Source organism: Cygnus olor, chromosome Z (assembly GCF_009769625.2).
Source record: "Cygnus olor isolate bCygOlo1 chromosome Z, bCygOlo1.pri.v2, whole genome shotgun sequence".
Classification (NCBI taxonomy): Eukaryota; Metazoa; Chordata; class Aves; order Anseriformes; family Anatidae; genus Cygnus; species Cygnus olor.
In genome coordinates, this window is record NC_049198.1 from 47,768,813 (window position 1) to 47,794,720 (window position 25,908).

The 25,908-nt window shown below is 39.7% G+C and overlaps 1 protein-coding gene across 1 annotated transcript in view; it reads right to left on the minus strand.

The window, feature by feature from the left end:
- CHSY3 (chondroitin sulfate synthase 3) overlaps window positions 1-23,087 on the minus strand; it is a 183,515-nt gene extending 160,428 nt beyond the window's left edge. The window contains exons 1-2 of the mRNA XM_040541387.1: window positions 22,219-23,087; window positions 20,584-20,867 (exon numbers count right to left, since the gene is read on the minus strand). Of these exons, the coding sequence (XP_040397321.1) occupies window positions 20,584-20,867; window positions 22,219-22,909 (975 nt within the window). The 5' untranslated portion in view covers window positions 22,910-23,087. The remainder of the gene's footprint in view (window positions 1-20,583; window positions 20,868-22,218) is intronic.
- Between the last annotated feature and the right edge of the window lie 2,821 nt (window positions 23,088-25,908).

The window sequence follows — 25,908 nt, forward strand, 5'->3', positions numbered from 1 at the left end:
GCTTTTCAGCAAGCTTATTGAAGGTTAAACCGTTGAAAGAAATGAACTGCAAGTGCATATTTTAAACTGAATATATTTTGTGTTAAAAAAGAAGATTATATGCAACATAAGATATACTGGGTTAAATATAATACGTTATGCCCCACCCCTACCCCCCAAAAATTAAGTTAAATTAAAAAATCACACAATCAAAAATTGACTAGAATTTGACAATGCAGCAAAACATTAAAACTGACAGAATAAACAGGAATACATTTTTCAGTCATTTTTTTTCTATAGTAATTTTGCATAGAAAGAGAAAAAAACAGCTGAAAATACGTGTTCATGCAAGGCAGGACATGTCAGATTAGTAGAGAACAAAAAAATACACATGGATCTGAAAATCTGAAAAACTGTGTTTTTTCTTTTCCTTTAATAACTATTAGAGTGTTCATAAATATCCTAGACAATTCACAAAACATAAAATAAAAGTAGGTCCCAAGAATTACATCATCTAAACTCTTTGCATTAGAAGTTTATTAGAAATTACCATCACTGCAACTCTGTGTGCTTTTTCATGTATTGTCCATTTAGAATGGAACCACACCATGAATTCTTACACAAGGAAAAAATCCAGTCCCTAATAAAGGGCAGTCCTAGTTAAAATGAAACCCTCAGTGACTGGGGAAACAACCAGGTGCTACAACCTGGTGTTTCAAACCAACACTTGACAAGTGAACAAGATACAGGTGAGCATTCTAAAAGTGAGAAGATAAACAGCATCATCAGCACACCACAAAGATTCTGCCATGATTTATTTTTTTTAATAGTGAAACATTACTCCATTACACTAGGGAAAAAAAAAGAAAAAAAAGAAAACAGCAGTAAAGGCAAGTCACTATAAAACATACCTTCGTTTTATGAATTTAACTTTAAAGTCGCAAGTTACTTTCACTCACGGTTCATTGATTTTTTTTGTACAGCTCTATTCATTCTGCGTTGATCTGGGTGGTCTAACACCACTACTGTTAACAATAAATAAATAAAATATCTGGAAAGCTCTAAAGAAACTACCAATTTGTTTAAAGTTACTTAGGGAGATGATTGTTTTTCTTTTTTAAACTACAATCAACTAAATCCTTCATTCATGTTTCATTTATATTAGGTATAAGCCCTTAATAAATGGGATAATTTAAAGAATAACAGACAGCACATTAGATTCTTCTGCCAAGCATATGTTATGTCTTAACTATTGAAATGTTAATTTCACTCAGAACATCCCATCACCATTACTATTACGTTTTAAACTGACTGCCGTTTGAAGTTATAAGCATTTAGTCTTTCTTCCAGTGTATGATTTCTTCACCTAATTACAAGAACCCCAGCTGGATCTCCTGTGCTGCAAACAAGTCATTCGCAGTCACAGAAAGCCCTCCGTTGTTACCAAATCTAACAGCATTTGGTTAGGAGTCCTCTTCAAGGCCCGGATGCAAACCTACAAATTTCATCCTAGATTTGACACCTCTGTTTTTTATCCCTTCCTAGATGACTACATTTTTTCTTTACTGTCTGCTTGTCTCTTTCATGCTCTCACTTTGTTATGTTATGCTCCTCTGACACTGGAGAAGATAGTGATATTCTTGTTGCACAAAGTCCTCCTTTTTGTCTTCTCATCTCAAGAATTCCAAGAAAACTTTTCAAATGAGCATCTGCCCAAGCATCCTTGTTCTGCCCACTGACAATACCTTACAGTCTTGCCTTCTGTCTCGTCTTCAGCTCTGACTAAGGGGATCACACACACTCCCACAGGGTGCTCTCAACCCCTCCAGCAATTTACTGCTGCAGGGCTTTCATAGCACCCAGTCACCCAATGGGTCAGGGCCTTCTCTCCTGGACCCCTGGGAAATGACATCATTCCTTGTATCTTAACTATTATCATTTCTTTTACTTCCAGCAACATTCCTTGCATCTTAACTACTATTCATTTTTTTTTCAACACCACAGAAAACTACTACTACTAGCAGTAAATACAAATGCAAAGACAGTTCATGGTGTGAAAAACAGAATTCCTGTACAAGCCCCTAAATCATCCAAATTACAGTGTCTGACTGTTTAATGGCTATTTCTACACCTACAAATATGGTAAAATACATTATGTAACTGTATATTGTATAGATCTTAGCAGAAAAGTTTACTTTAGATATTGTTTTTCTCAAAAAGTTTATTTATACATGCATGTGTGTATCTAAGTATACAACGTATTAACTTGTATGATCTTCACTCAAAGGCAATGAATGGGGTTTCTTCGTGCCTTGACTGTGGATCTCCTCTTAAAACATCTTTCCTTCAAAATAAAGGTTTAATGTATTTTTTTTTCTACAATTGCTTTCAGGGGCACTTGACAATACTACTACATAAAATCTGCAGCCAGAGTGAATCTAATGGCATGCAGTAGCCATTCAGAATCCAAACAACCTGTTTGGCTTTGCATGTCACTTACTATTTAAATCGCTCACCGAGCACACAAATGAAAGAAGTTACATACATGTAGGCCATTTGAACACTCAAACATTTTGTAATTACTTGGATGGAAGTCCATGGAGTTCAGCTCCTCTACAGGCCAAAAATTCATCTAGCTAAAAAAATGAAAATTAACGAGCTGTCTAATAACACATGGCAATACTGTAAAATTTTGCAGAAATTTATGTAGGCTGACTATAGAATGACAAAGTTAGACAAAGGCTGTCACATGGGTTAACATGAGATTTGTTTGGGTCATTACTTGCCAGGACCACAATTTAGTATCTCTTCTGAAGACAGTCTCTCAACAATCACTACCACAAGTGCTCCACTCTTCAGCATAGTCTGAAGGCATTCACTAAGCGTGGATTCAGGAAACCAAGAACTGTGTGAGTTATTACTAGGATCATTTCTTTCAAACACTCAAGATCTTCCATAAATCTCCCATCCAAATAATGTTGAGAAGTAACCACATTTAACTGATTAAATCTGAAAGATTTGGAACACAGAACACGGCTGCCAGCATTCAAGAAGAAATTCTAAGAAAACATAAATTACCATGCTGAAAGCATTTTTATTGTTGGGTGATTTCATTATCTAGAGAACATTAGGGTAATTAATGCATATGAAATTATTAAACATTAAAAATGCTGTCTAAAAGCTGTTCCTTCAGTTTAGACAAAACCTTCAGATAAGTGCCCCATGATCACATTATTCAAGTTTTGAAAACTCATGACAACAAATGCTACTTATCATGAATATTTAATAGCTGAAGAACTTTTGATAATGAACAGAAAGAAAGGGTGTGTTCAAACTACGTGACCTTATGAATTCAGCAACAATTTATACAATTTTGGGCATCAGAAAAATTGTACTGAAATTAAAGATAAGAAGATAATAAAGACAGAGGTGCAGAGGTGTACAGGACTCTTAACAAAACTGACTTTATCTTCAGACATGCTCAGTGTCAAAGCAACACTTACACCAATGGCACGTAGCACAGCACACAGAAGTGTTATCCATGGTTTCCAGAGCTTCCCTCTGGAAGAGGGAGCAACAACACCTAAGTATTCTTATGAAAATGTGCATACTGATCAAAAGAAAAAAAAAAAAAGGGCTGGCGGGAAAGTTCAAGTGAAGATTCGATAAAGAGAATGAAGAGAATGTAGCCAGAGAGTGTCTGTGCGTGGATTTCTTGACTTAGCAAGCAGAAAAAAAAGCTGAGCTGCTTTTCTGGGACTCCAGGAAAAAAAAAAAAAAGTTCAAAACTGACTAGAAAATTTGTATTTGCTCCTCAATAACCTCCTATTGATGTTTCATGCACTGAAAATGACATCACTCCTTCCCAGGTATTTTCAAACCACTGAATGGAAGCCTTAACACCTCACAACCTACCGTTCATAAATGTTTGACTTGCACATCTATTTCATTAACTAACACAATTTTTTCTTTTTACAGACAGACTGTAGTTTTTATCAACAGTTTTGCTTCCGCAGTAACATGGGGCAATACTTTATGGCTGTATAGGTTTTCCTGTCACTTCAAAAGAGGAGACAAGAACCACAGCATACATTTTGCACGGGTGGAGCATGAGCCCTGTGCAAGGAGGTGATTTCATGTCAGAAGATAAGTCACGACATTCAGTAGGTGGCACGCATCTGCATGTAAAACTGAAGAAACTTCCCAAGACAGGCTAAAAGCAATCACTTTTGTTTACTCTGAGGGTGGTGAGGCATTGGAATGGGTTGCCCAGAGAAGTTGTGGATGCCCCATCCCTGGAAGTGTCTAAGGCCAGGCTGGATGGGCCTTTGGGCAACCTGGTCTGGGTGAAGGGTTTGAACTAGGTAATCTTTAAGGTCCCTTCCAATCCAAACCATTCTAAGACTCTATCATTAGAGGCAACAATGGAGACTGCTCCTTCCCTGCGTATGGACCGCACCGGAGGAAATGCACCACAGAAGACAACATTTTTGTGCTACTCAAAAGCAAAACACAAAAAAGCCATTGCTGCCAATGACAAACTCACAGGCTGTACCTGGCCCACAAGCCAAAGACTTCCTACTGCAGCTACAGGAAAAATATATAACAGGATGGGGATTTTGATCAGAGCAAAGTGAGCAGGTGGGCTGCTCAGCTCAGACCACTTTTAGTGGATAGCAGCATTAACACCTATACATATGATGGAGACCCAGAGCTTCCCTAAAGTCTTATGACTATTCTCACCACTCTAATACCAAAAGTGCACCACCAATAAAAATTTTCATACCTAAAGATGTAGCAGCATGTAACAGAGATCATGGCAAAAAGACACCAGAGCCAGCTTTAGGTCTACAACTAAAATTGATTTATTTACTTAGGAAAAGCTGGGTTCTGCAGAAATTAATATTTTTCTTCCAAGAAAGCTCACAAAGTTGCCAGAAGCAGACCACTTGTATGCTACACAGACTGAGTTGTTTGCTGCTTCGTATTAATTTGAGGACTGATGCCAACCTCAAGATGAAGGCATGATCTGAGCTCCTTAAGAAATATAAGTACACACTAGATTTAATCACATATATTTACTGATTGCTGAAGCTCAAAAGCTCTGAAGAAGCAATGCTGGAAATAACTTTGTATAAATAAATTAACTTCATATTTTTAGGAATTAATTTTAAAAATATAAACACAAAGGTAAATTTAAATAACTACAACAAAACTATGACTGGACTTTTTCCTGAGGTGAAATCTGATACTAGCTTCTCAATGACTCTATTTTTTCCTTAAGCATTCTTAAGATGATGTAGCATCATCTGCAAAATGGTGTATAACTTACTCACACTTCAAAAAAAAATCCACATTAAAGACAAAGGCTAAACTGTTTCACATACTCATACATTAATATTTTTATTGAATACATATTTAAACAAATTTAATTACACTAATTTAAACATTTGTTGCTAAACTTGAATGAGAACAATCATATTACGCTTGGATTATTTTTGAAACAACTCATCCACTGTCAGTTGAAAAATAATCTATACAATTATATAAACAAATAAGTTTGACTTTATTAAGTTTTTTAAAAAGAAGAAAAAAAAAAGAAAAAAATGATTTTGGTGTACTGGCCTCAGCACTGGATCAGAGATTACTTGAATATAATGATGTATGCCCTATCACAGAATCATGGAGTGGCTCGGGTTGGGAAGGACCTTAAAGATCATCTAACTCCAACCCCCCTGTCATAGGCAGGGAAGTCACCCACCATATCAGGTTGGCCAAGACCCCATCCAGCCTGACCTTGAACACCTCCAGGGATGGGGCATCCACAACTTCTAAAAAGTCTGAAAAGCCATTCAAGATAATAGTTGGAAAAGAATATATATATATATACACACACACACACATATATATATATATAACATATACATATATATGTTATTGTCTCGGATTAAGGATTCATTATCTTTGGAAATCACTTTAATCTCATGATAGTTACAGAATGACATGCTGGCACGTCTCTTCAGAATACTCGGTCAACCTAACTGTGTGAAGGAAATGCACGCTCAACATAGACAGAAAGCACTGGTAAGTGCCATTATAAAAGCTAATGCTGAAAACTTGCAGAATATACCCATTCAGCACCTGACCTTTTCATTTTGCATTTTACTTCATCCATCCTGTCTGAAAGATGTTGAAACATCTTTCCTAAATGATGAATTTTCAAGAGGTGATTTCCACCATACACATACCATTTTCTTGAAATCCCTTAATCTCGAAAACACCACATTTATGGAGTCCTTCTTTTCATAAGAACATATTTACAAACATAACCAAAAGTCTCTTTTAAAAGAAGTCTTTACTTCATTGTTGACATTTCCAGGAAATTAACTCAAGCTTTCACATTAAAAAGTACTGTCTTGCTCTCCTAGGATAGTTATAGTATCTACCTATAAATATATGCACACACATTTATTTACATACACACATGCACAAATTGGAAACTACTGCATGTTTATCTTCCACAGATATTCAGCTTTATGTTCAAGTAACTGACTTTAAAAACAAAGTCCAGCATTCAAAGACAACCATTCCAGATCCTTTGGAGATCTAGAGTAAGTTATGTGTTGACTTGCAGGATTTTCTGCAACAAACAACATCTAAAGGGAAAATGGCAAATCACAGAGGATAACGACCAAAAGGCAACTTTCCTGTAAGAGGTACTGAACAGCTTCCTTTAGCTAGACTGAAAGCACTTAACAATTCACATCATGTGTGATTAAACTCTTTGCAAGATGAAATCTTTCTTACTCACTAATCATTTCTCTCCCAGGAGGTACAAGTAGACTTGGAACAACTGTGAGCATTTTCCATGTGGAATGTGATCACACAATGCAGCACTTCCCCCCTTCTATTGCCACAGTGTCTGCCCTGCCCTTGCCTGGTTAAGCTAACCAACAACATTCACTTTATATGGGAAAATTGAATTTTTATCTGATACAGCATCAAGTTTAGGAAAGCATAGTTTTCCAGTCACAACAGGATTAAAGATATGATATTATTATACTAATAAATAAGCATTATAATACTGGTTAATTTTATCATAAGTAAAATACTATTCTAGAGAAGCTCAACAGTTGAAAATGGCTGAAGGTGACACTGACCAAGTGGTACCAACCAAATGCAAAATGACAATAACTGTACAGTGTGATGAAGCCTTATAAATGATAAATTTAAATCTGAGTTGCAGGACTGAAGCTGTTTCCAGTAAAAGAAATATTGTGTGTCATTGTAAAAGTTGATGACTTCTCATATACAGTACTATCTATACCTGATCCTGATCACAAATTAGGAAAAAAGAAAGTGACTGAGGCAAATGAAAGAAGGGTTACTGGGAGAAGAAGAGGAACAAAAAGCATAGATTTGTGCCTTGCCAAATAAAAGGTCTGCAGTATTTATCAGTATGGAGGGATAAGTACAAGGCAAGAAGCAACAGCTTTCTTAGGTAGATAAAAATAAATAAATAAATATTGGTACAAGAACATATGGCTGCATATTTGTCATGAAGAAGTTAAAAGTGAAAGTAAAGTAGTCACTTATTAAAGCAATCAGATTTTTATAACAGTATTTCAGTGGCATAGCATAGGTAAAAAGGAAAACCCTACTATTTTAGATGGAGTACAATATGTTTATAAAGAGGAATGCCGGGAAGTGATACTTGTACTAGACGAAGAATGGAAAGTATTCCCAGGAGACTCCTTTCAGTTCCACAAGCGAAGAGCAAGAACATGTCTCTAGGTGTAAAAGCTACAAAGCAATTCAACGCAAGAGCCATAAAGTAAACCCTGCATCAGCAAATCTGAGAGCTGAAGGGGTTATCTCATTTTGAAAATACAATGGAAAGTTTGTGTACTTTAATAGAGAATATATATTAAAAATAAATAAATAAATAAAAACATTACTCATTAAATGAGTGCTTTAGCTATAAACAAGACAAACGCACTAAAATAATACAAATACCTCAATACTGTACTTTAACCACTGACACAGCAGAATTTTAAAGGTTGGATTTTATTCATTGAAGACAGTAAAACCTTTCCTTGGTAAACCTTTCATTTTAATATATCGAAGACAGAGAAGGAGGGAAAATCCCTATAATTTAAATGGAAGGGAAAAAAGAAACACATGAGTTATGGTTTAAAATGGATGATTTTTGATGGTACTTATTTTCCCTGAAATACTATTTAAGAGTCATTTCTGTGTTAGTTTTGGGTACCCAGGACAGCAAAGAGCTGCTATGTGTATAAACACATTCTACAAACAGTATATGATATATTTAAGCATAATTTTATTTTAAAAAAATTACTCTCAGTCCTCAGCTTATTTTCCAGGGAAGCTGAAAGCATGTAACATCTTACAGCAACAAAATAATTTCACTAGATTAAAAGCTTCGTTTATAATAGAGTTAATTTCAGAAGAAGAAGAAGAAGAAAAAAAAAAGCTACAAAAATGTTTACAAAGGAAGACTTATAAACATGTAGTCAGATCAAATGCTCCAATACACACATTTTAGGGCAATCGACATCAGAATACATTTCACCAGAAACACATCAGAACACAGTCCTAGATAATAGTAAATCTAGTCACTAACACCAATGTAAGTTGAACACCCAAATGAAAAATTTGGCTTCTTTCATCAGGTAGCTGAGTTGTCCTTCAGCAACCTATTAGCTCTTAAACAATTAGGAAGCATAAAAAGAAGCACTAAATTCTCTTAAGTATTTCCTCAGAGTGTGTGAGTCAGTGGAAATATCAACCGCTTAAATATGATAGTATTTCTGTTTTCTCATCTGTACTGATGAATAGATGCCAACAAAGCTCTACTGAAACTCACCTTATAATGTATTTACCTCCAGAGAACAAAGTGTAATAATTATACTATAAAACATATAGAATTTTTCTTGAAACCATTTAAAAGAATAACAGAGCAATGACACATGATTCTGTCCTCATACTAGTCATTAAATCTTCTCTTAACATATAACTAAAATCCCTATCTATTAAGTATTTCAGTTACCTACCTGCATGACCATAATGGATGTGATAAGGAAGAAAACAGTTATTTAGTTTGTACAGGGTATTATCTAGTCTGCAGAGAAAGACTTATTTTGACCAAGCTGACTAATGTAATTATGGCTAAACATAAACGATTGAATAAAAATAAGAAAGAAAAGTGCAAATCCATTCCTTTCCCCACCTCCCTCTTAAGCATCATCTTTTATTTTCTTTCAAGTTTTAAAGACCACAAACTGTACATACACTGAAGATAAGATGAAAATTAAACCTGGTGAATTATCAAGTATTTTGTTTTCATTGTTCTCTCTACAGACTTAATGCAGGACCTCCAAATAAATATTTTCAAAGGAAAACAGTAGGTCTCAAAATGATGTTTAGCAATGGAAAATAAACTATTAAGTTATTTTACTAAAATTATGAGTTTAATACTAAACTAAACATTCCAATTGTCAATGGCACAGTTATTTTAAACCGTCCTAAAGGGAAGCTCCTGCCCTTCTGGAGTTACCTGCAGAAATATTGAAGTGTATTTTCAAATGCTAAAGTTAAGTACCACAATGATCAGAAATATGAAAAAAATATATATGATTTAAAAATAAATAAATAAATACATAAATATTCTACTAAGAACAGCATAGAATAGAATATCTAAGAACATTCTTAGATATTTAACATGGTTGTTCTGAGGGCCTCAATTAGATTTTCCCCTTCTGAACTAATGAACTTTTATCAGCATTTATCAACAGCATCCACAGCTAATGGAAATCCTATTCAGATCAATATGGGAGCATAAGTGCTTTCACATTCCTCAATGAACTAGCAAAACACATTCATGTTATGGAAAAACAGAATGTTCAATAGAAACAAAACAACTCCATTTTGGATTCCATTGCTAGAATTTCTCACATGGGTGAGGTTCCTATACTCCCAGGTGTTATCTGTATACAACAATTGCTTATCATTAATCCATTAATAATAATCAGTTTCCAGAAACAGCTGGTAACAAAGTAAATGACATAAATCTGATGGTCTATTTGATTAATCAGTGCTCAAAGTGGAGCAAAAAGACAAACAGCAATAAACTGTGGTATTTTTAAAAATACACACATACAAACGTACGCACACAACACACAGAAAACATCATCATGAGATCCCATTTTAAGCCAAAAACTCATGAGAGAAGTCTTATGAGGATGCAACTCCCAGTCATGAGGAGCTGATTCACAGAAGCCGTTTTCTAACATGCCAAACTCCATGAATGCATGTCAGTCCATTATTCCAACTTACCTTCTTCAAAGATGTCCCTCTCCTGCTTCTCCATCATGTGCAACTAAAGTAATACCATCACTACTGCTGTAAACATTCTTCCACTGATGAGTTAGGAAGCTTGGGTTGGGACTGCTGATGAGCACACTCTAGACAGACATCCAGCCACTCCGTCCCTTCAGCTCCAGGGAGATGGTATGTCTCCGGGATCTGCCTCCCGTGGCAGATTGTCACCACCATGTATACATGCCAACAGTACAACATGGACAGGAATTAAGAAGAAAATCTGTAGCTAGGCTTAGTACACTAAAAACGAAGGCTAAGAGACTTGGAAGATGGAAGCAAACACTAACTTCTTATGGCCAGGATGCAAGCAGGGATTCCCAATGCCTAGTTTTGGTGAAGAATTCTTTCTCGAAGGTACAAACAACAATCAATTTTTGCAGAGAGGTACAAGACATTCTGCAGCTCTAAGCAAACTTCAAAGCATCGTGTTGCCACAAAAGAAATGTACATACACTTACACGGCCCTCTTGGATATAGTAAAAATACATTTACCAAAATTACTATAGCAAAATGATAAGAAAAAATATTTTTCTGTGTGTTTTACAGTATTTTGCATTCTTGCCCTTTCATTCCAGGCAACTAACTTCAATAGGTGCAACTATTTTCCCCCTAGCATAGGAAGAAAAATATCTTCAACTACAAAAATGTCAAGTACAAGAAAAGGGGAATCCAAAATACTGACACCTGACTTCATTTGTTATAGCAGGATAGATTTATACCTAACACATTATTTTTTAAAAACAATTAAAAACTCTAAGAGCATTTAATAAAACTGTTTCATTTGCCAAGTTAGGAACTTTCCTAATCATTTTGTCATCAGCTACTTCAATCCTAGCTAAATCCCCTGGCTTCTGGAACTAAGATTCATGCACTTAGCAAATTTTGCCCAAAGTTGATATAAAGTTACAGAAAAAGTCACTGCGCTTTATCATAATCAAAAATAGAAAGCTGTACACTTCTGGTAGGATAAAAACTGGTCCGTAAGAAAGTCCTTTTGGTGATGAAAAGTTATTTGATAGTTGGTGCACTGCAGTCTGTAGCTGGAAAAAAAAATCTTTCAAGGGAAATGAAAAGCCGAAAAGCTAAGTTTAATTGAAGCTGGAAGCAAAAATACATATATATAAAGGACAGAAAGGCACTGATGTAACTATGAAGAGAAATGAAGAACAAACGGAAAGCTAAATTCCTGAGATTTACAGAAGCAAAACTGCAATAAATGTGTAGAAACACAGCTTAAAAGCTCTGAAGAAGCTTAACTTACATCCCTTGGGAGTTTGGCTACCAATCAGGCACAAGTTTTAAATGTATGCATATGTACATATAAATGTGTATTCCTGCACAAACAGATTTACAACGTAGAGCTCATGTAGTAGTTAAGGCCATGCGTACTTCCTCTGCATTGCAGCCTTGTATAAACATACCTTATTTCTTTAGTTCATCTGCTTTCATCCCAGGAGCAGGAAATAAAGGAGCTCGTTTACACATGCCATACCCAGAAAGGGCACCATGAACACACTCTAACACCAGCAAATGAGTCATCCTTCAGATGTTAACTTGCTCTTGACTAGTTGTTAAATAAATAAATAAAGGCTAGGTTCACAAATGCAATTTAATGCAATCTTGAAAATATGAAATCAGAGTTTCAAGTGAAGGGAAAGGGAAAGGGAAAGGGAAAGGGAAAGGGAAAGGGAAAGGGAAAGGGAAAGGGAAAGGGAAAGGGAAAGGGAAAGGGAAAGGGAAAGGGAAAGGGAAAGGGAAAGGGAAAGGGAAAGGGAAAGGGAAAGGGAAAGGGAAAGGGAAAGGGAAAGGGAAAGGGAAAGGGAAAGGGAAAGGGAAAGGGAAAGGGAAAGGGAAAGGGAAAGGGAAAGGGAAAGGGAAAGGGAAAGGGAAAGGGAAAGGGAAAGGGAAAGGGAAAGGGAAAGGGAAAGGGAAAGGGAAAAACACCAAAAGGCACAAAATGATAATCCTATTTGAAAAATATTAAAATGAATGCTGCAAGTTTCTAAATCATGTTTCACCCCAATCTGAAAATTTAAGAAAAAAGTCTGTTCTGTTTTGTAAGTCAGTAAGTGTTTAGTCGTCAATATTCTAACTGCTTAGTTAAACTAGCACATTCCAGAAGAGACTTATTTTAGACTTTTTCTGATTATTTTTTTTTTTTTTTTAACATTCAAAAGGGTTAATGTACCAAACTCCAAGCAATGTGGAAAATGACTGTGGAAAATGTGACTCCAAAGCACTCCGTTAAAATAAATGAAAAGGTAACCTTCACTTTCATAGGTTTGTTTCAAGACTAAATTATACATAAAACAGCACTCACAAAGTCTGTGTCAGTTACCAGGCTTCTTATCCTCCTCCAGAATTTTCTGAAATTATACATCTAGTTTAAGATGTTCTTTGTTTCCTGAAGTATAGGTATGTTTTAAAAGAATTCTCAAAAGAAGAACAAAAATCTTTTCTAAGTGTAATACCTAGAAAGCCAATAATACTCAGGTGGAACTATACATTTATTTGTTGTCCAGTTTCAAATATGTACTGAAGAGTAACTAACCTGTGGACTAACCCTGAGCTTAAAACATTAGCCAATACTGGACAGATGGAATAAACTCTTCAAAGCTCAGCAGTTCTAGCTACACTCTAAATTAATACATGCATTTTAAAAATATTTAAAGTTACATAAATAAATAAAATACATAAATAAAAACAAACATATTAGAGCAGCATATAAGAAAATGACTTAAAATATACCTTCTCATAAAAAAAATGAAAATAGGTGGAAAACCAGTTTGGTAATGATAACCACAGAATGAATAAACACCTAAAATGATCCAGCTACACTTTATGCCTATTTGTCTATTCGTAGAGAACTCCCAAGAAATATACAAAAATGGAAAAGTGTCTTACAAGCTTATTCTTCTAAAAAAAAGACCCATATCCTATTTTTATGTCTAATGAAATACCAGAGTAGCTATAAGTATGTTTAATTAGTGCTTATTTCAAATACTTTTTTATGGAAACATTAGGGGATTTTGTTTCTTTGTTTAGCTCTTCTATTTTACAACTTCCAGTTTCTCTCTTTCTGAGCATTTTCTATTTTAGCAGAATCTTAGTATTCTGAGTTTATCAAAGGATGTGAAGTTGGAATCAACTCATCAACTCTGGGAGAAGGGAGAGAGACTCTTACTATCATAGCCTGTAAAGATAGGCTTTGCTCACATACACTTCGCCCAACTCCATACTCTTTGCCTGTTAAGTCTGCAACATGCTACTCATCTCCAAAAAGGCTCAAGTAATACAGTCAAACAAAACACTCTGTCAAAGTATGACTAATAAACTTGATCAAACTTGTTAAGTGTGGAAGGGAAGTTTATATTTCAGAGCACCAAGGAAGTAACAAGATTTTGAAAACAAAGAAAATTCTAGGAATACCTTTAGGAAATGTTGCTTTCCATGTGTTTTGGTTTATTTGATTTTAAGGTAAAAGGCAGAAAATAATTTCAGGGAAAACGTAAACATGTCAGGGTTTCCCAGTGCTTTGTTTCATGGATTCACTTACAGCACTGAATATACTCTTGATCCTAAACCAGGCAAGTTCTTCACCCGCAATCCTATTTTTAAAAATCAAGCTTATTCCTTGCATAATGTGACAGGCACTGTCAAAAGGGTTGATGTGATGGTTTCAAATGAGATGACTGTTACAATAGCTGTGTCACAATTGCATTGTCTCATATCGAACACTATTTTTAAACACACTAAAAGCTAGCCTTCCACACTAGACTTTTATGGAGACATCACTCCAAATATTCCAATTGCACAGAAGTTTTGAGAACACATTTCCGATAAAACAAGAACAAACATGAGAAAAAGTTGAACATATTTAGGTTTAAATTTCTGTGTAGGGTGAGAGATGATTCACAATACCCATATACACAACTAAAGACAATTTGTAATCATTTTGGAACTTTTCCTCATTTTTTTCATCGTGTTTGTCTGTGGGATGCTTTGGTAATTCAAAAAGGGTCTTATTCTTTAAGAGGAAAACCTTTAAAATGTACAAACATTCAAAACAGACTAGAAAGCTGTTAGCTAGCCCACATAGTCCTGCATATAAATACCTGCTGGCATCTTAGAGGGAACCATGTTACAAGGAAGGCACCCACATTAAACCACACAAAGAAGTCCGCTAGCACCTTGGAAACTCAGCACTGAGAGTCAGAAATACATAGGTGTCAACTCAAAAAAAAAAGTTGAACAGTATTTCCTATCGGGGCACAGCCAGAAAGACAGGACATCCAATACGCAAACAATCCAGAAACCTATGAACAGCAAACTCTTCACCAGGCTGAGAAGCAGCCCCCTCAGCACTTGGCTCTGTAGCTCACATGCCCTCCACCACTGAAGAAGCCACAGCTGTGGCCTTGTGTATGCCAGCACACACCTCTGTGTTGGCTGTGGATGACACCATCTGAATCCTTCACAACAGAGATACCAGGAACTCCAATTCTTGCTGTCCTACTGATCCACATGGGTGAACACTGAAGACCTGCAATAAGTTTAAGTACAAGGCACAACTGGTTTCTCATCCTGAACCTTCCCAACTGCCAGCCAAGATGACCCTGCAGGATGATGTGGGGCAACAGAGGAATGACCCAATGTCAGCACTATGATTACTGCAATAGCGTATACATTTAACGACTTTCATATCATTTGGTATCTTGTACACACAGCAACTTTGTACGTATGGAACAGTATGGATATGAATAATGAATGATATAGATAATGATATGGAATGGTATGGAAATACAACTCACTTTTCCAACCAGGTGAGAATCATATTAAAGTTACCAAGTTTGATAACTACCATTACCATTGCTGTAATGAGATAGCTTTTAAAATAGTAAAGAGAGCAGATACATAATTCTGTATCAGTAATTGGCCATTTATGCAAATAGTTTTGAGGCCTCTGTGATCATCCTGTTCCCCTCCTCATACCCTCAGAGATGCAGCTACAATCTTAATGATCCACTGTTTCATGAATTGTTATTCAAGGGTCACTGGTATCTCATTCTACACTTTTTTTTTTTAACACAATCATTGCATTTGTTACTACTAAATGTAGCTGCCCAAAACCAAAGTGTAAGTACGGGTACTGCTGCTTCAAGATTGAGCATGCCAGTACCCAAATGGCCAAACACCATCTTATCTCCGCCAAAGGCAAATATACCTCTAATGCCTATGTTTGGTGTAGTGTTCAACTCAAAGTTTGACTGTGAGGTAAAGTACTTTCAGAGGAAGCAGAAGATGGCTTGAAAGGGTTCCAGAACCTCAGGAGACAGTCACAGTGCCTGTTGCACTGTAAAGGGAACCTTTCTGAGCAAGCAATTTGATCTAAATAGACATTTTCACAGGATAATTGCTGTAAATACTGGGAATCAACAACAAATAGGATATTAAAGAACTTTTATTCAAAAAAAAAAATGTCGAACTACTTAGACTATGCTTTCTATGGTTTTCACAGTACTTTGTAGAAAGAAAAAGACCACAGGAAAATGCAAACAGCCATTAATGTGGGCTGCTTGTATGTACAGTCAAAGTAAAAATTTTTTTTCAAGTATCAAAGCATGCATTACCAAATGATTTAAAGTATAAGGGACATTTTCTATGAATGTAGCTTTAATGCATATTTTCTCCTGCAGAAAGGGGAAAAAGACTACAAAAATAAAAGCCTTACAAAATTAGCATTACATTAAGTGTCCCAACTATGTTGATGAATAGTCTTTAAATCTGTTTGTGTTGCATTTGTCATTTTTCAGTTTCTGAAAAAAATCCTTCTGCTTTGCTCATAGCCAGTATTTAAACGCTGACAACGTTTGATTTCTGCTAGAATTGTTACAGCCACCTAATTTATGACTTGTATTTTAGTTTGTCCTTTTGTGGAAGTACACTATTTAATCTTTTATACACCTAGATTAGAAATTACAAAACCATCTTTTGAAACCAGAAATGTCATATAAATAAAAAGGAAGGTGGGAGGAAAAAGCAACCAGCCTTTTTTTTTTCCCCCAAATAACCAAGAGTCAAGGCCCTCCTAAAATGCAAAGCAAGAAACACGATCTCAGTTTTTTAACTATATTTTTGTTTTCCAATGAATAAAACAAGTATGAGTCACTAACACCAAGCTAGACTCTTCATTCACAGAAAAGCATTTCTAGGCTTCAAAATTAGCGGAGGAGAGATGCTCAATTGAAATATGGACTCTGAGAACACAGAAGGCCCTCTTTAATCTCTATTATTATTGATTTGGGGAAGCAAAAGTTGTTAACACATGAAAAAACAGCACAGAGGCTTTTTAGAGAAGCATTTTACACCCTATTATATTACAACCTATTCGCTAAAGGTGTAATAAACCTTGCATCACCAAAACTGTAGAATCAGTTAAGAAACACATCAAAACAAAGACAGGGTTTGTGCAGAAAGCAGGAGGGAAATGACCTGTGCACAGCACAAAGCCCCCACCAGGCTGTTGGGCACTGCTCTGCAGCTAGGTCACAGTTGAGCTTTTACTCTTGGCCAGCTGCATATAAGCTGCTACCAAGGCAGGCAGCCTGTTACTGGCCTCCCTGGTCACTCCCCGGCACCACCACCCCTTTGTTCCTCCATCAGGCAGGGGGTTGGGCAGATCACCCCCCAGCCCTGCCCACCACAGGCCCACATAGCAGAGTGGCTCGGAGAAGGATGGCCACTGAGGACAGCCATCATCCCTCAGGCCCAGCCACTGATAACACTGACTGGGGGCATCTGCTGAATCGTAGCCCCAGGGCTGGCTTGTGCCTCCTCCACTCCACACAAGCGCCTGAGAAACCCTGTTATTAGATTCATTTCCCAGCAATCTGATGACTAATTTAAAGTGGAGGAGCCTGATCAGGAGAGAGAGCGAGATGGATCACCTCAGCCATAAGACGTGGCACATGGGAAACCATGCCTCAGCCACAGCTTCCAGATGAGCACAGTGGGGATTAAGCTCTAGAAAATTACTCTCAGAGCAAGAGTGGATCACTGTGGGTTTGTACACCTCTTCTTTTCCTATTCATTCAGATGGAAAAAATATTCTTGAAAAGCAAAGTTGTAGCCCTCTCCTTGTCACCCAGTACAAGCATATAAACCAGCATACGCATACAAGCAAGCACACCATACTTGCTATATTTCTACACAAAAAAAAAAGAACTAAGCCTGAGAGGCAGCCAGGCTAACCTATACCACCACAGCCACCTGTCAAAGATCAAGCACCTCAGGTTTTCTCAGGAGTTCTTCAATTTCTTTTATCCTCACCAAAAAGAGATTTTCGGTTTCTTGGGAAAGAAATCTAGTAACAAAATGATGCAACAAAGATTTAACTTTTCTACAGTTTTTCTATTTCTGTGAATCTAAATGGAACTGTTTCCAGTTTATATCAGTCTTCTGCAAGACCCAAAACCCTCCTGAAAGCAGTGATAGTCAGAAAAATCTTGCAGTTCAGCAGGTCTCAGTTTAATACTTCAGTACAACAAGAGGACTTCGAGACAAATTTGGAACTGATTATGCAGAATGCCCAAGCCACAGTCTTTGGTTTTGCACATACACCTATAAAAATAATTCCTCTTCTAGCACTGAAATAGTGTGGATGATCTTAGGCAGTGATGGAAAAGAACAAAGTGAGAGTTTCAATAACCTAGGGAAAAAGTAAACCCCCATCACAGTCTAATTTTACAACTTGCAATTCTGCAATCAGTTCAGACCATACTAAGCAACCAGCTTCACAACACAAGGGGGTGAAACTATGCCCAAGCATGAACTGAACCTGTGGACCCTTTGGTTTATCAGAATATCCAGAGCTTTTCTGAAACCAAAATATTAAATTTGCAACTCTGCATCATAGCAAAAATAAAATTTGTTCCGAAAGACTCTTGGAAAATATATGTCTAAAATAACTTAATATTCCAAGTTTTTATATATAAAGTGTAGATATTTTAAAACAGCAATCTTAAGTAAATCAGTAAAGTGGCCTGCAATACTTTTGGTCTGTTCCATATCATCTCTAAATTGATACAGATGGGAATCACCCATTTTTCCTGCCTCAAAATAGCTAGGCTTGGGCTGCTCTTTCTCTCCAGCATACCCTACTCCACTCAGATTTAATACTAGGATAGCACTCTAAGCAGCTTTGTCTTAATCATCTACATCTTCTGGAGGATCTGTTGCGCAGGCAACAAGGTTAGAGATTCTTCTAACAGACAGAAATACTAGACAGAAATGAGAAGCTGCTATTAAAATGTCTAAAACCTTTGTTAACTTTTGCTTTACCATTCTTCGTTATATAGACATAGGGTCCTCAGGAGCAACTGAGGGTCAAGACTCGTGTCACTCTACTCCAGATCCCATAAAAACACATGGTCCTGTTCCATTAAGTTTGAACTTTCAGCTGAGGTTCTGGGGAGTCCTATAACTCAAGTCTCCAAAAGAGAAAAAAGCAGACTTGTTTTTTTGCTCTGTCTATCACACTTTGTCTCTATCTCACTTACACTCAATTCCCGGAACAAAAATTTCCTAATGTTCAACTTCAAAATAAATTACAACCATGGTGATAATGTTATCTTTTTTGTTCTCTTCCCCAAAATTCCTCCCAAGAAGACAAAACAGGAAAAAATAAACAGAACAAAAAATTTCCAAAATACTCCTGTCATGTAGAATCATATTTCTGCTACTGATACAGATCAGCAGGCATCAAATGCCTGTAAGGATTTTTAAATGACCTTATACAGACAAAGCACAAACATATCAGAATGTAAGATTAAGCTACCAATGTAGCACACTGTTTAAAAGTCTGATTAAGAACTGCTAGCCAAACATCGATTCCCATCTCCACAATTAACACCTTCCCAGCTCTAATAGTGCAACTGGTGTATTTTTTTTTACATGCTAATTTACAATAGTTGCTGAAGTAGTCTCTAGAAACACCCTTCTATAGTGGAATAAGGGATAAGATTTCCACACCCAAAAACTGCACCAAGTACTAACTATTCAAGATTTACTGTTTATTCACTATTCATGCACTGCAGCCTACCAAACCCATTTTTAAATGTCCACCTTTTCCCAGGCCTTTCAGAAAAAAAACACTAACGCACAAAACCAATTATTTTTCCTGTCTTTTTGTCTTTAATAGCACATAATCTCTTTCAGTGGCCCATTTAAATGATTTTCCTGCTTAATGAGGTAATGCCACAAGGGCAAGCATACATTAATATTAAAGAACCAGTCAAAATAACCAAACTTGTATTCATCATATTAGCTATCACCCTTCACCCTTTCTGTCAGTTGCACACAGTCTATTTTTATCTACAAAGATAGTCTTGCTCTTAACCACAATATTTTCAGTAAAATAACCCTGAATTTTAGTTATGGCATTGCAAACAAACTTTTCTGGAACTGCAACACATCTTTATTACTTCAGAAAATGCTGCTACTGAATGAAGTCATTTGTTCTAAAAATGACTTCAGCATAGTAAGATTTGTTACACTGTGTGTGTCTGTAATAAATTTAAACCCTGTTCCTACAGTAAGTAAAATACTGTTGAAATTATATCATAGACACGGGCAGTGTAACAAATTTTGTATCTGTACAAGAGAAAAAATAGTCACATTTCTGCTTTTGCCCGTAAGGAACTCTATTCAAATGCATCTGAATAATTAAGAAAATACAGGCAATTCCTCTTCAAATACCACAACATATTTTACAAACCTGTGGTGCAGAAGAAAAAGATATGCCACATGCTTATACAAAAATAATTTTTAAAGGGCTCCAACCTTTACAGCATACATCTAATATGGCAGCATCCTGCCAAGGATTATATATAGAAACCCTAAAGGTAGTAATGCTTTAGCAACTTAGAGCATAGCAATACTTACAACATGGCTGCTCACAGATACAAGCTACAGTAACTGTCATCAAATGAAAATTGAAAAATACAAGTAGAAATAAATATGCTTACAGCAACATGCTGTGAATGTTTTCCTATCTTTTTTCCTTGCAGTCTGCAGTTTACATTCTGATGCATGCATTAAAGCAGAATTTTGGTGGAAGGAGATGGCAGATAGAGCTACTTAGATTGCAAGATGCAAAACCCTGTAAATAAACACCACCTTGCAACAAATACTGTTACTTACCTCATATGACCAAACACACTGTGTTCCTCCAAACCTTCGGACACACCTTCCCACCTCCACATCCTCGTGAGTGGTGTACATCTCCCTAAGGCATTCACCTATGTGTGGCACCATCCTCCTGAGGACCTCCCGGCTGAAGATCATTCCTGGCCCTCCCATGCAGAAATTCTCTCCAGGCTCAAGCCCCAGTTTTCCGAGTTCTTCAATGTTGCCCAGACCAGTCTGTCCCAAGTACAGAGGTTTACTGCTGTTCAACGAGCGAAGAAACTCCTCCAATTTTTCACCTAAGATAAAAGATTACTGTTATTTCTGTCTATACTACCAGCCATCTGTTTTTCTGTCTCAAACTTTTTTTTTTAATGCAAGAGGCACTTCAGACTATCACAGGAAACGACTTCCAATGCAGTATTCCATGCCTAATTGAAAATATCCTTGAACAAGATTCCATTTCTCAGACTTTGTTGTTGTTTAAATTCATATCCCCAATTAATATTTCAATGGTATTTTCATTCAGCCTAAAGAGAGAATATGATCAAAACCTTGTCCTGTTCAACCAATACTTATGGAAAACTGTCCCCTGCTTGTTTAAAACTCCCTAAAGCTCAACAATTTGTCAATATAGTTCTAGGTTGAGGACGACAGTGAGGGGAAGTGTCAGGTTCATTTAATATGATTGATTTTTGTAAAGACAAGAACAAACCTAAATTAAGTAGCATAAGGTTGATAGAGAATAATTTCCTGTACTTCCTCTAGGATCTTGGTGAAAATCAGGCACTTTCCGAACTATGCCTAGTGCTACGCTGTTTACACACTTTTCCTTTACACAGCTTACCTATTTTTGCAAGAAACTGTGATTTAATATTTACTTGAAATTCAGAGTTGATGGATAGGTTAGCTTGGAGCCAATTAAAGAGAGGTTTTCTACAACTTGGAAATGAGCCCCAAGAAAACGGTGACACCTTTTACTTCTTCAACCAAACATGTGTACATGTGTGTGTGTAGTTCACAGATGAGTGACAGATGACGAACAAGCAGTCTATTAAATGACTCAGACAAACCAAGAGACAAATAGGCAAGTGTGCAGTTACCTCAAGTTAACTTTCAACAGTTTGAACGATGCCTGTAACCTAGGCTTATGCTTACAGCCTCTGTTTTTTATTTTTTTTTAACCCAAGAACAGTGCATTTCACAAGTAACAGTGATTTTACTCTTATTACCAGAACGCAACCTTTTTCCTTGCAGCAGCAAACACACACCAAAAGGAAGCAGGTTTCAGAACATCCTTCCTAGCGCTGCTACAAAACCCTGACGGCGTCAGGGCAACCACTTCGCCGCCGCGAAGCACACCCCCAGCTTTACAAGTCGCCGTTCAGGGGCTGCGCCGGCTCAGCTACGGTGCCAGAGAGCCAACCGAGAACTTTTACGAGCGCTGATTTCCGCGGGGCACCCAACCGGAGCCTTCGGTACGAGCCCGGCTCCCGGCGGCGCCGCCCCGAGGGGACGGGACGGGACCCACGGCGGAGCATCCCCGAGGATCCCACGCCCACGGGGGACCGCGCATCCCCTCCCCGGGGCTCCCCCGCCTTCCTCCCTCCCTCCCTGTGTCCCTCCGGCCGTCAGGGCGCCCGCGGTCACCTTTGATGTAGACGTCGTCGTCCGCCCGCATGAACCACTCGTACTTGTCCAGGTAGTGGTCGTGCATGTACTTGATCATCATGAAGGACTTCTTCTGCGGCGGGTACGAGTCGTCCACGCCGGGCAGGGCGATGACGGGCAGCGGGGGCAGCCCGGGAGGCGCGGCGGAGCCCTGGCTGGAGAAGAACTCCACACGGCCGGGCACCGAGGGCGCCCACGTCCTCTGGGCCGCCACCGCCCGGCTGCCCAGGTACTTCTGGGCCGTCATCACCCCCACGTAGAGGAAGTTGCGGGGCTTGGCGCAGCCCCCCGCGCCCCCCCAGTCCCCGCTGCCGTTGTGGCTGCCACCGGGCCGGCCGCTCCGCTTCTCGCCGCCTTCCTCCTCCTCCTCCGGTTCCCCTTCCCCGCCGCCGGCGGGGCTGGACACCGTGCCCTCCTCCGCCCAGGGGCTGCTCCTCACGCCCATGCCGCCCAGCACCGCCGCAGCCGCCTGCTGCCCTCCCGCCGCCGCGGCGCCCCCGGCCGCCCCCGGCCCCGCCGAGCGCCCGTAGTAGGAGCAGAGGCTGGCGCCGCGTCTCTTCTTCTCGCTCATCTCGGCCACCCTGGGGGCGATGAGCCAGGAGGCGGCGGTGAAGCCCAGCACCAGCCCCAGCACCACGCTCAGCCAGGGTCTCCGGGACCGCGCTGCCATGGCGCGGCCGGGGCGGCGTCCCCCCGCCGCGTCCCGACGGAGGCGACCCCCGGCCCCGGCCGGCGGCTCCCGGCGCTGCTCCCTTGCCCCGCCGCGGCGGCCCGGGCGGCCGCGCTGCTCCCGAGGCAAACTTCTCCGTGCGGGCGGGCGGAGCACTAGCGGCGGCCCCTTGGCTCCGCTGGCACCTTGTCACCGCCGCGGCTGGTCCCTCCCCGCCCCTCCCACCGCTCTGCCTCCTCCACACGGCGGCGGCGGCCCCGGCCCCCGCTGCTCGCCGCTCCACCGCCTTCCTCCGCGGCTTCCGAGCGCCTCACCCCGGAGGGCGCTGCCGCCGCCGACGGTCCCCGCTCCGCGCCGCGCCGGGGAAGTCGCGGCCGCCGCCGCCGCTCCGGAAGGAAGCGATTTTTTTTTTTCGGTCGCCGCTGGCGGCTCACCCGCGCCTCCGCCCCGACGCCCGGCCTAGCCCCGCCGGCCCCCGGCGCCCCCCTACGGCCGCGGGGCGCTGGGGGACAGGGGCGGTCCCCGAGGGGCGGCGGGGGGACGCTGGGGTCCTCGGCCGCCCCGCTGCACCTCGACCGAGGGCGGCCGCGGGACCGTCCCGTCGCGGTGTGTCACCGACAGGGTGGTCCCAGCTGGGCAGATGGAGGGGGGCTGTCCTCTGCCCCTGCTTCCCGGCACTGAGCAGCTGGTAACTTTGCGGCCAAGGACGGCCGTCTTCCCCGAGGGCATCTTTTGTCTCCCTTATTGCCGCGGCCCGGGAATGTGATCGCGAACTCCAAGATGCTGGGGCAGATCCGCATCCTGCCGACCCCCCCGGCCTCGGGGTGACTGCGCTGTCCGCAGGGTGCCAGCCGGGTAGCCTACACAGACAGCAGCAGTTCCGGTGTTTTAAGATCTCTGTCTGATCTCCTGTGTCTATATTCAGCCCTAATGTAATTGTGCGAGATCCGTAAAGGTAAATGGTTCCTAGCACCCAAATTGCCATTTCACTGAAATTAATCCAGGTTACTGAAGCATGTGTTTAATCGTTTGCCAGCGAAATCATCCATTTTTGTAGTTCTCTAAGCCTATGGCTGTCTATTACTTAACCTTTTATTAACTCTCACATGTGAATGCCAGGGTGAGAGGAGTGGGATGGATGCTGGTATTGTGTGATGCTAGCAAAAGTGATGAAAGAGTAGTGAAAGAAAAAGATTTGAGCCTTTTTCCAAATAGACAGAAATTACTTTCTACACGTAACAGAAAAAAACAAGCCCAATGAGCGTAGTCCTTAGCTATGAAGAAGTCACAGAAGTAATTTTCATTTTTTTCCTGGAAAATGCAGTGAATGGATTGTGTGTTCTATGTGTTTTTGAGATGTGCAAGCATCAGGCGCAGAAAACATACCCTTCAGCTTTCCCAAGGCAGAGCATCCTTTCCAAAGCTGCCCATCATTCATTTCCTCTCCATGTGTAGGCAGGCTGGAGCATTTATCATGCCAAGCAGCAAGGCTGTGCGTAACAGGCCCACGTTTGTGTTCGCTCACAGCTGTCACCACTAAAAATGACAGCCCAAGCAATGTGTCCAGACACAGAAATGCCCCCCGAGCTGTGCTACTTGCAACAAAGCGGCAGATCCTGTGTCTGTCCTACCTGGGCTAGTGACAGGCAGAGAGCTGAGAGAGCAGGCTGCCTGGGTGATCTCTTTTCTCAATGCTCCCTTCCTAAATTTCCCTGTATGTGTCGTATTTTACTTTAATCCGCACTTAAAAGCTGAGAAAAGGTGAGAACATTTAACAAATTAAAAACTGTTAAATGGCAACCAGCCTTGTTGGATTTGGCAATGGTCGTGAATTGATTTCCTGCCTCAGAAAGGCTGTGATAACAGCTGTGAGAGTTGTGCTTCATGTACAGCTGTCCTTCAGGAAGCAGTCACCATAGCATTAGAGATTATCAGCATTACTAGTGTCTCAGCTTTCCATATGTGTCTTCCACTTAAAAATACTATCTCCCACTCCTTTCCACTCCCACACACAACTTTGCTGGGTCCCAGCAAGTCATACACAGTGCTACTTCCAGCAGTGAGGGCTCCTGTACACCTACACAACCCCATTGCCACAGCCTCCTCAGTTTTCAGACAACTTACTGTTGTGGGCTTGCACAGGTATATGACACTGGGCTACTTCCATTGCTTTCACATAAATTGAAATGAAACCTTCAGTCGGTATCAGCAGCGCTGACTCCTCACGTCTGACGGCTGGGGAAAGAGCACTTATTTTCGTCAGAAAAAAAAAAAAAGGCAGGTAGACCCGTGGAACCATAAATATTTTAAACACTTCCAAAATGAAACTGAGCTTTAAGGTGTGTGTTTTCAAAACAGGTTATAAAGGAACAGTGTAGAGGGTATTTGGAGCAGAAATATTACAGATGTGTACCTGCACTTATATTTTCAGCTCAATGCTATACCAGTGTTTTAATACACTGCAGGGAAATCTGTTGAAGACTTTTATTTTTATTTTTCTATAGGGACAGACCAAGGCACAGACTGGACTGCTTTTATATGAGCAACTCTGGCATCTAGTGGTTAAAAACAGTCCTGCATCTGTGTACAGGAAAGTAATGAAACCTGAAATGTCTTTCCAATTAAAATAAGTAGTGGTTAAAATAATGTGTTAAACCAGATAACATTAATTCATGGCTACGTGTCTTGTTACACGTTATGATACATTTGGTAAGAATATCATCAACGTCACATTGAATGTCTTTGGAAGCAATAAGACGAGGCTAGGTGATAGCTTCAAAAACTTGAAAGATAGTTTTGCAATAGATATTGGATGGAAAATTAGACAATCTACCTTCTGTCCACTGTGACATGTACTTCAAATTGTAATCCTGTGGGAGTCTCTCAGCATTTTATTTTTTTTTCTCCTGTAAAAAAAGGTAGAAAATGTAATCTCCCATTTCACCCCAGTAGCTTTATAGCCTTGAATAACTTTTTACACACTTGTCCTTTGTTGAAGG